Here is an 11477-nt window from a genome sequence, read left to right as displayed (position 1 = left end):
TAATTAGATTAACAATACTAATTAGGGCAACGGGGCCAGGGGGAACCTGGGAGCAGGAACAGCCTCACCCAAGAAGAGCGTTTTAGGTCAAAAATTGCTGGTTTGGGTGTCGGAACTGGGGAGGGAGGGGTGGGATGTGGGGTGCAAAGCCGTGTGGCCTTCCATGTCCTTGTCCCCATCCCCGTCCCCACAGCCCAGTGGGTCCCGGTGGGCTGCAGCCCCCAGGTGAAGGCAATGAGCCCCCCCCACACCTCCCCAGGTTAAAAGCAGCAGCCCCAGACTCTTCCTCTGGCTCCTCCTGCCTGCTTCTGGGGAGACTGGGGCTGCTCTTGGAGGTCAGCTGGGGGTGGGGGAAACACCCCAATTTGTGTGTTGTTTTTGTTGTCTTTGGCTCCATGGGGAGATGCTCTCTCTGCCTTTAAGCTGGGGGGGGAGCAGATTTAGATTGGAGATGAGGAGAAAGTTCTTTCCTGTGAGGGTGGTGGAGCACTGGAACAGGTTGCCCAGGGAGGTGGTTGAGGCCCCTTCCCTGGAGATATTCAAGGAGAGGCTCGATGAGGCCCTGGGCAACCTGGTCTAGTTGGGGGTGTCCCTGCTGACTGCGGGGGGGTGGGACTAGATGGCCTTTGGAGGTCCCTTCTGGCTATGATTCTACATTTTCTGCTCTTGTTTTCTGCAAGATGTTGAATATTTTTTGTGTTTAATTTGTATGATGCTAATTACCTGCCTGGGAATGTACTGGGTGGATCTGGGGTTGGGGGGAGATGCCTGATGTAAGATGTTGAATATTTTTTGTGTTTAATTTGCATGATGCTAATTACCTGCCTGGGAATGCCCTGGGTGGATTTAGGCGGGGGGAAAATGCCTGATGCCCCACTGTCTGGGCTCATGCTCTGCTCACCCTCAGCAGAGCCAACAAGCGTGTGTGGAACCAGCACTAGGTGTGGGCAGCAGCGATGGACCATGACCCCACCATCCTCTCGAAGAGGAAGGCAGTGGCTGGGTGTGCCTGGCAGAGCCTCCTCTGCCTCCGACCCCGCAGGCAGAAGAAGAAGGTGGCTTATTCCATCTACATCCACAAGCTCCTAAATCAGGTATGTCCTAACTGGGCTTGGATCATCCCAGCTCTGAGTCATTTGGACCTTGGGCTCAGCTTGGTCATCCATGTATCCAAGCCTGGATACTCATGCATTAGCCAAATGTGGAGGTTTTCAACTTAAATTGAAGGTGTGGTGGGATGGGGTTGAGGGAGCGCTGTTTGACCCGTGCCTGCAGGCACTTCCCCAAGTTGTCCTGCCCTACAGCTGGCTGTGCTGATGGTTGCTCTCCTTATAGACGTGGTCTACTGGAGCCTCCTGCCTGGTAGCTGCTGCCCTGGACTGGCTGGGCAGCCCCCAGCTGCTCGGGGACGTGGCGCTGGAGGCCACCCGGCTGTCCCGCTGCAGCAGAAGAAGCCACCTCAGCCACCGCGAGGTCCTGCTGGCCATGAAGCTGGTGTTGCTGCGTGAGCTCTCCAAGCCTCCTCTGGGATCCTCGAGCTGCTGCTGAAGGGACCCAGCAAGATGGGACAGTCTTAAGAATATTTTAATGTGATCTTGGTAAATAAAGTATTTATTAGCATTGTTTAATGATGCCTCTTACTTGGGCTGGCAACTGCTGGGGTTGGACCACGGTGGGACTGGTTATCCGTGTGCCCCAAGAAGGGGTGCAGGAGGGAGGGTGCTCACACATCTGCCTCAAGAAATATTTGGGGAGCAACCCTGCTGGTGGCTGAATGGTCCCTGGAGGTCCAAAGGGTGCTGCCCTGTCAGAGGAGCCTCTTTGGGCATCTGGACACCTCTTTGCCCAAGAAAGGGGAGTGGAGGAGGAAAGATGGTTGTTATTCCATGTCATGAGGGAATGTCATGCTTGGAGAGCATCAGCATCCCCTGGTGATGCTGGGATAGGTGGTGGCACTGAGAGACTTGTTTCCAGGCTCTTCATGGAGCCCCTTCACATGCTGGGTCCCACCCTGTGCACGTGGATGTCACCAGGTCCTCCAGCCTCTTGCCTGCAGCTTCAAATCCACCCACAGGGATGGTTGGGGTGGCAGTGCCCAGCCATCCACCTTCTTGTGTAGGGGTTCTCGGTTCTAGCAAAGTGCCACCAGCTCCTGGCAGCACGGGAGCAACCTTCCCACATCAACCCTTCCAGCTCTTGAGTGTCTCCTCCCAGGTCCATGGGCAGGAGGCTGGAAAAGGGATGGATCCTTCCAGAGGGTTCTGGCCCTCATCACCTCATGATGCTGGGGTGACCTTGAAGGTTGTGAAGTGTTTTTCCAGCTGGGTTTGCTGTGGGAGGTGGAGATCCACCATCCTATCACCTGTGGCTGCCTTGGCTGGTGGGCAACCATCAGTGTTTGGGGGGGACTTGCTGGACCATGTGGTAGCAGACAAGGTAGTGGGAATCACTGGTGTGAATCAGCTCATTGTTATGGCTGGTGTCCCGTCAGCCCCCATTGGGGCTCCAGCTGTGTCCCCAAGTGGGTGCTTCTTGTCCTTTCCACTCTCCTGTGTGTATCTAGACCTGTGTAACACCATGGACTGTCACCTACCAATGGCCCCTGGCTCTTTCCATAGTAATATTAGGATAAGAATTGCCTTCAAGGAGCAAGGACTGAGGGTGCAGGAGATACTGCCCAGGAGAAGGTTGACTTTTGATGCCCCAGTGGCTGTCTCCGCTGTGTGTAATGCGTTGCCTCATTGTCATCCCTATGTTGAGGGGCTTTAACTTGCCCCAACCCTTCTTCTAGTAGCCCTGATTCTATTGGTTGAACAGGGCTGGTTCAAATTGATGGATCTGGGGTCAACTCCTGTAGGAAAGTCCTAGCTCTTGTAGGAGTTAGAGCTGTAGCTGACCTTGGGAAAACACCCAGGCTGTCCCACAGCCCCAGGCAAGGCTGACTTCACCTACAGCATTCCTGCCCCAAAAGCTCAGCAGAGGAGAAGGAAGATGAGGGTTCCACACCCTTGTGATACCACCTGGTTCAGAGCTTCACCATCCCCTGCTGGAGCATTTCCTTGCACTAAGCAAGGGAAAACCGAGCTGAATGTTCACTAAGGACTTTTTGTCCCTGCTGACAGCCCAGACCACTTGTTCTCTCTCTCTCTTCTCCTCTGTGTCCTCAGCTGCTGCTGAGGAGTTCCTGGTGTCTCACAGACCATGGTCAGTGTGATGGTGACACACGGAGCCGCTCTTCTGCAGCGCTGCTGCTTACCAGAGGGGTTAAAAGAGTTAATCGTGCAGCTGATGACTCCTGCCTAGAGGTAAAACTGAGCCTAGAGCCACCACCAGCTCTCTGAAGGAAAGCAGCTGGAGCAGAGGAATGCTGGCAGATATCACCAGGGGAGGTTCCTGGCCAGGGCAGGAGAGCAGATGTTATTAATGCTGCCTCTTCCCACCTGAAAACCTGTAGCTCACCTGGGCCTCGAAGAACCAAAATGTGACCCAGTGCAAATGCACCCAAGGCCAGAACAGCTCAGTGCTGGACCTCTGTGGGGGCTTTGGGTGGGAGGTAGAGATATCAGCAACTTCAATTGCACTTTGAATTATTTTTTTAACTTTTCAGATGCATCTCTGGCACCGAGGTCAGTGTTTGCTACAGCACTGCTCAAACCCCCCTGCAAATCCCTGCTCCAATGTCTTGGAGCAAATGTCCTTCCAAATCTCCTCTCAAGCAAAGACTCTCCCGTGTGGAGGTGTGCTCCAGCTGCTTGGGGAGCAGTTGTAATAAAATGACTGGAGTCTTGAGCAGCTTAGAGCTAATGAGCCATCACCACCTTCGTTTCCATCCCCTTTGTTTAGTGTTTGGCTGCTCTGCTCATCTCAATTTTTTCTGGCCCCAGTCTATAGAAACTTGGCCCCATCTCTGCTGAGATGGGGCTCCAGGAGAGATGGGGAGGGACTCTGGATGAGGGAGGGGAGCCCTAGGAGGAGGGGGAAGGGTTGGACCCTGAAAGAGGGGAGATGGAGCTGAGATGTGGGGAAGAACTTGTTTGGTGTGAGGGTGGTGAGAGCCTGGCCCAGGTTGGCCAGAGAAGCTGTGGCTGCCCCATCCCTGGAGGGGTTCAAGGGCAGGTTGGAGGGGGCTTAGAGCAACCTGGTGTGGTGGGAGGTGTCCCTGCCCAGGGCAGGGGGTGGCACTGGGGGGGCTTTCAGGTCCCTTCCAACCCAAACCATTCAGTGATTTTATGTATGGAAAGGTCCCTTCCCACCCAAACCATTCAGTGATTCTATGTATGGGCAGCCCCTGGCACACGTTCACCCCAAGCAGGGCTGTTACATCTTGGCAGCCCCTGGCACACGTTCACCCCAAGCAGGGGCACTGTCCCCCTGTACCGGACCCCAGAAGCTACACACAAAGCAGGGCTGTTACATCTTGGCCCCACACCCAGGTTCTTGTACTGCTCCAGGCTGTCCCCCTGGATCAGACCCCAGAAGCTACACACAGAAGTCCATATTTTTTGTTTCTTCTGTAATTGCACACTCTGTTCTCAATTTTGACCTCCCCTTCCAACCTATCAATGGGAGAACATTCGGATGTAAAGCCTTCATTCCAAAATTGAAAACAATTATTCATTACTAGAGGGGCAGTGCCCCTTGAGGCTGCACGTGCCACATGGACACCCTTTAAAAATTGTCATCCCAACAACGGTAGAAGCAGGAGGATGAACCCCAAAGTTCATCCCAAGGGCCTGAAAGGGCTTTTTTGATGATGGGGTTTTTTATAGTGTTGTCTTTTTTGTCTTTTGTTTTGTTTTAAGCAAATTGGTGATAGAAACCTGGAGAGGCTGGAGAAATGGAAGGGTTAAACATAAAGGAGGTGCTTTTTTCAATCCAAAATGAACAGGGAAAGACTTCAGTCCTTCAAGAGCTCTGGAGGAGCACGGGGGCTCTCACGGTTCGCTGCTCTGGAGGATGGACTCGTGCCGTTCGTGTTGCTCTCGCTCAGGATGACGGTGGCCTTTCCAAAAACAAGATCTGAAACCAGCCCAAGTCTCTCATCTGCAAAACACAGCTGCGGGTTCGACAGCTCCGGCTGGAGACTTTTAAGTCGAGGATCCTAAATTAGGCAGCAAACAGCTTTTGAAAAACAAGCAGTGGGGCTGCTCTGCGCTCCAGCGTAGCACAGTGTGAAAGGATGGAGGGGGGGGGGGTGGAAAAAAACATGAAAAGTTGCTTTTTCTCATCCCAGGCGTAAGGAGGGATGAGCACGCTCCCCCTGGCCGGGGGCTGCGAGGCGAGGAACTGAAAATGGGCTTCGGAGCACGTCCCTCTGCCTGGGCAGGAAACCTGCCAGGAGCCCAAGCCCTCTGATGGTTTGCCTGCGGATATTTGATTGCGTTTCAGCTAATTACAGAAATAAAGTGGGGCGGGATGGGGGCTCTGGGCTCCGGGAGCTGGGTGTCAGCCGGGAGCCTGCTCCAGGCACCGGCAAGGAGACGTGGCGTGGCTGGTGGGATGCTGGGGACAGCAAAGGGACGTGGCTCGATGCCACTCTGCTCATGCAAAGGAGACAAGACCCAGGGCATCCCCGTCCCCCGTCATGGAGGAGGAGATGGGGGGGCTTCAGCATCCCTGCCTGCCCCCCACCCTGCTTGAATCCAGCCCGACCACGGCTGGTTTGGGTACCAGAGCTCTGCCCAGGACAGGGACCTGTGCCCGTGTGACAGAAAAACAGGATGTCTCACTTAATCACACCCTCAGAACTGTTACAAACCCCTCCTGGACCGACAGTCGGACCAGGACCTGACAGGTCCCTGTAGGGCAGGGGATGGAAGGGGAGCTCAGCCAGGAGGGCAGCCTCAGCCTCCACCCAGGGGGTCTGGACACAACAAAATCACATCCCGGGAACACACCAGAGACTTCCCTGAGAGCTGGCTTCTCCCTGGGATGGAAGGATGGAACTGAGGACAAACCAGGTGACTTAAATAACTGAGGACAAACCAGGTGATTTAAATACAGAGATTTCTCTGAAGGTTGTTCTCCGATGCCATAACTCATCATCTGCCTGCTCTCCCTTTAAAAGCGTGGGTTTTCCTTTCGATAAATTATATCAATGTATTTTTTCTTTCTTAGTTTCCTCTGATATTTCTTCTTCTACATCATTAGCCAGGTCACCTTCCTCCCTTCCACCATGTCACTGCTGGTAAATGGCCACCACAGCCCTCCCTGGCATTAACCCTTTGTGAGTGGGTAACGAGTGCCAGTCCCTCTTCTCTCTTGTGGTTTTTTTCTTTTTTCAAAAAGGGAAGTAGAAAAGAAAATTACACATCATATCAAAATTTCCAGTCTATCACATACACAATAACATTATGGTCTCCAGCCAACGAGGAGGATGTTAGACTGTAAACAAAACAAAATATTGAGTTCCCAGCTTTTTTGTAATTATATAAAGTGGATGCTGTGTTTTGTTTTTATGGAGTTTTCCAGGAAATATTATGAAGAGAGAAATGAGATTCCTGAAGCCTCTAATGTCCCTGTTGCACAACTACATTGCAATTTATACTGGGAGAACATTATTCATACGGGTGCTTATTAACATGCCTTTTCAGCTTAGAGTGCCACAGAGCAAGGCATTCTGTAAAAGAAAGCTGTTAGAGTAGAGTCCATCATGTCTTTGCTTCTCATCAGGGGAAATCTTTCCCAAACCTGTTCCCAAGAATCCTCTTGAGGATGTTTTTCTTTCTGGGAGGAGGGGGTGGAGGACCCGGAGGCAGCACGATGGGTTGTGGGATGGCCTTGTCCCTCAGCAGCATCCAACATTTTTATTTTCTCACTGCTGGAGAGGAAGGAACTTGCCCTGTGGCAAAAGCTTTGCTGAGAGCGACTTCGTATCTACATGTGTGTTTGTGATTCCCCAAGCTGAGGAGAGGTGGGAATCCAGCCAAAACCACCAGACTCGTCTGAACAGAAAGGAAACATCTTGAGATGTTCACCAGTTATGACTGCAGCAGATTTTGCAGGAACCTGATGAAAAATATCATCCTTTCTTGCCTGGAGACGTGGTGCTGAGCCTGGACCAGCCCTTACAAGCACAGAAGTGATGGAACCCCAGGCTCTTGTACCCGGGCTTCATGGCACAGCACTGGGGGGTTAGTTACCCTGTTACCCCACTGTATGACATCCAAATGCTTCCAATGCACAATCACAGAATGGTTTGGGTTGGAAGGGACCTTAAAGCCCCCCGAGTGCCACCCCCTGCCCTGGGCAGGGACACCTCCCACCACACCAGGTTGCTCCAAGCCCCCTCCAACCTGCCCTTGAACCCCTCCAGGGATGGGGCAGCCACAGCTTCTCTGGCCAACCTGGGCCAGGCTCTCACCACCCTCACACCAAACAAGTTCTTCCCCACAGCTCAGCTCCATCTCCCCTCTTGCAGGGTCAAACCCTTCCCCCTCCTCCTAGGGCTCCCCTCCCTCATCCAGAGTCCCTCCCCATCTCTCCTGGAGCCCCTTGAGGGACTGGAAAGGGCTCCAAGGTCTCCCCGGAGCCTTCTCTTCTCCAGGCTGAACCCCCCAACTCTCTCAGCCCCCCCTCCCAGCAGAGGGGCTCCAGCCCTCCCAGCATCTCCGGGGCCTCCTCTGGCCCCGCTCCAACAGCTCCATGTCCTTCTGCTGGTGGTGGCCCCAGAGCTGGAGGCAGCCCTGGGGGGGTCTCCCCAGAGTGGGGCAGAGGGGCAGAATCCCCCCCTCAACCTACTGGCCTCGCTTCATTAAAACACTTTAAAAAAAAAAGAAGAAAACGAAGGTTTTCTGGAGTCCAAAAATCCTCTCTCGGGGAGGAGGCCGTGGCTGAAGACTGAGTGAGCTCAGTGTCTGCCGGGGGCTGCGCGGCTGCTGGAGACAGAAGTAGAGAAGGAGAGAAACCAGAGTCAGAGGGGTGCCTTGACTAATTATCTGATCCCCCCTATTCCAACACAGGACAAGCACAATTTAAACCCTTCCCGATGGATGTTTGTCAAATCTGTGATTTTTTTTTTCTTTTTTTCTTTTTTTTAATTTCCCCCTGAAACTCCCCCCATCAGGGAGCTGACACCAGGCGCTCTGCCCTGGCGCAGGGCTCTATTTACATTGAGTCAGTCCCCAAATGTCTAACTCAAGCTCTTACCGCAGCTTCGTCCCATGATTTCTCATCCTCTCCAGACAGACACGGGGAAGAGTTTATTCCCTTCCCCTTCGTGGCAGCCTTTTATTTACTGGAGGGGGGTCATCAGGCGGCGCAGGAAACGCAGCTGCCGAGGGAGTCTGGAGGTCAGTTAGTCCACAGCCGCCTCCTCTGCCCCCAGGCTTTGCTTCTCTGGACCAAAACCAACTCAATTCTTTCATTCTTCCCTCATAGATCGTATTTTCTAGGTTCCTGCCAATCCTTGCTGCTAGCAAAAAAAATAAAAAATTTAAAAAAAAAAAAGGGAAAGTTTTTCAGGATCTGTCATAGTAAGGATGGAGCGAGTCCCCCGGTCCTTGGAGGTGAGGAAACCCTGATGTGGGATCTGCTGGGGGACAGCAGCTCAGCTGCCATCGCGGGAGCATCACAGGAGTGGGGCCAGGAGAGAAGCCAGCAGAAGAGCAAGGAAGGACAATGGCATCCTGGGGGCATCAGGAAGAGTGTGAGCAGCGGGTGGAGGGAGGTCATCCTGCCCCTCTGCTCTGCTCTGCCCTGGGGAGGTCCCATCTGGAGCACTGGGACCAGTTCTGGGCTCCCCAGGTCAAGAAGGACAGGGAACTGCTGGAGAGGGGACAGCAGAGGCTACAGAGATGATGAGGGGCCTGGAGTATCTCTCTTACGAGGAAAGGCTGAGGGACTTGGGTCTTTTTAGTCTGGAGAAGAGAAGACCAAGGAGGGATCTGATCAACACCTATAAATACTTCAAGGGTGGGTGTCAGGATGATGGGGCCGGTCTTTTTTCAGTGGTGCCCAGGGACAGGACAAGAGGGAACAAGTACAAACTTGAGTATAGGAAGTTCCACCTAAACATGAGGAGGAACTTCTTTCCTGTGAGGGTGGCAGAGCCCTGGAAGAGGCTGCCCAGGGAGGTGGTGGAGTCTCCTTCTCTGGAGACATTCAAACCCACCTGGACACGTTCCTGTGGGACCTGCTCTGGGTGGACCTGCTCTGGCCGGGGGTTGGACTGGATGGTCTCCAGAGGTCCCTTCCAACCCCATGGGATTCTGTGATTCTGTGTAAAGGCAGCCAAGCAGGAGCTTGGGAAGGACCAACGACCTTTCTCCAGCCTTCGGAAACCAAAAGGGTCACACCTCGTAGATACCCAACTCCCTCAGAATTTCTCAACCCTGATGTGACCTAAGAGCCCCTGAACTTGGTTGCTTTCATGAGAATGGGTGATATATTGGGTTTGCTTTATCCATCCACTCTCCTGCTTCCTGCAGGTGTCTCAAGAGATAAAACAGAGCACCATCACCCGCTCTCCCTGCCCTCTTCTTTGCGAAGGCAGAAGGTGCCCAGACCACACCATGGCTCCTTGGTTCAGGACTCCTCACCCTCAGCATGAAAAAAATAGCAGCTAAAAAAAAAAAAAAAGGTTTTGAAGACTAATTACAAGGTCCCTGTATTGCCTTCTCCGTGGAAGTTAACCCAGCTGCAATGGGACACAGCTTCCAGGTGGGAATTCTGGCTTAAAGGGCAGGTTTCCAGCTCTCTGAGATGCAGCGAAATGCCTCGGAAGATCCCTCATAGATACCTGGGCTCCCAGTGCCAAAAGAATGTTAAAAATCTGCATGGGTATTTCCCTTTATCTCAAAATCTTAAAAATCCTTGCATCTTAAAAAAAAAAACCAACCCTGGCAGGGTGACTCGGGCTGCCTGCTATCAGCATAACTCCATATGACAATCATCCATTTGTCATCCCACATCATGCCATCCTAGCAAAAGGGCTCCTGAGGGCATGAACTTTCCCAATCAGTCATTCAAAAATGTGTCGCAGCTGTTAATGAGCTTCCTCCCGACCTCAGTGAGCAGAGCAGCTCCAGCCTGGAGCTCTCCTGGCTGGGGAAGAACAGTCCCAGACATGAGTCAACCGTGGCCAAGCTCAGCAGTCTGCTGGCCATGACCTCATGTTCATCTGCACCCCGGTTCCTGGGAAAGCTAAGAATGGCTATGGGGGAGAACCAAAAAAAAAAACCAAAATCAAGGACTAGAGGCTGGGTGTAGCTCAGCAGAGAGTCAAAAGAAATGCAACAGCTGAGGACAGGTCCTGGATGTGCACCTCAGGTGTTTCCAACTAGGTCAGAATGAAAGAGTTTTCCCTGGACTCTGGAATCACAGAATGGTCGGGGTTGGAAGGGACCTCTGGAGACCATCCAGTCCAACCCCTGCCAGAGCAGGTCCACCCAGAGCAGGTCCCACAGGAACGTGTCCAGGTGGGTTTGAATGTCTCCAGAGAAGGAGAGTCCACCACCTTCCAGGGCTCTGCCACCCTCACAGGAAACAAGTTCCTCCTCATGTTCAGACAGAATGTCCCATGTCTCAGTTTGTGCCCGTTGCCCCTTGTCCTATTCCTGGGCACCACTGAGAAGAGTCTGGCCCCTCTTGCCACACAGGAAACAAGTTCCTCCTCATGTTCAGACAGAATGTCCCATGTCTCAGTTTGTGCCCGTTGCCCCTTGTCCTATTCCTGGGCACCACTGAGAAGAGTCTGGCCCCTCTTGCCACCAGCCCTTCAGCTATTGCTCAGCATCCATGAGGTCCCCTCTCAGTCTGCTCTTCTGCAGCTGAACAGCCCCAGGTCCCTCAGCCTTTCCTCAGCAGAGAGATGCTCCAGTCCCTCATCATCCTCACAGCCTCTGCTGTATCCTCTCCAGCAGTTCCCCATCCTTCTGGAAATGGGGGGCCCAGAACTGGCCCCAGTGCTCTGGACTTGTCTGGATTTACTTCTGGCTACCGGAATTTGTGGCCAGCAAACCTGTGGTGGGCTCAGATGGAGAAGAGTAGTAGAGAGTCGCAGAGAGAACTACCTGAAAGGAGGTTGTAGAGAGGTGGGGGTTGGTCTCTTCTCCCAAGGAACAGGCAATGGGACAAGAGGAAACGGCCTCAAGTTGCCCCAGGGGAGGTTCAGGTGGGATATTAGGAAAGATTTTTACACGGAAAGGGTTATTAAGCCTTGGAATGGGCTGCCCAGGGAAGTGGTTGAGGCACCATCCCTGGAGGTTTTCAAAAGACGGGTTGACATGGTGCTGGGAGGTATGGGTTAGTGATGTGGGGGGGTTTGTTGTGTGGTTTTCTTTTGATGTTTTGTTTTATTTTTTTTGTTTTGTTTTGTTTTTTATTATCAGAGTTAGGTTGATGGTTGGACTAGATGATCTTAAAGGTCCCTTCCAACCCAGACGATTCTATGAATCTATGACTCTGAAATTATCGAGGTGGGTGTTGTTCAACCAAGTCAGAGCGAACCCCTTTGACAGGGACCTGGCCTCTGCTCC

At 52.8% G+C, this 11477-nt stretch overlaps 1 protein-coding gene across 1 annotated transcript; it reads left to right on the top strand.

The window, feature by feature from the left end:
* Window positions 1-956: 956 nt before the first annotated feature.
* LOC106893493 (histone H2B.2, sperm-like) lies at window positions 957-1548 on the top strand. Its single transcript, XM_014951515.1, has 2 exons — window positions 957-1094; window positions 1336-1548. The coding sequence occupies exons 1-2, from the start codon at window positions 957-959 to the stop codon at window positions 1546-1548; spliced, it is 351 nt and encodes a 116-aa protein (XP_014807001.1).
* Window positions 1549-11477: the final 9929 nt, after the last annotated feature.

This window comes from Calidris pugnax, unplaced genomic scaffold, assembly GCF_001431845.1.
Source record: "Calidris pugnax isolate Ruff unplaced genomic scaffold, ASM143184v1 scaffold191, whole genome shotgun sequence".
Taxonomy (NCBI): Eukaryota; Metazoa; Chordata; class Aves; order Charadriiformes; family Scolopacidae; genus Calidris; species Calidris pugnax.
This window is presented reverse-complemented; position numbering and strand designations above follow the sequence as displayed.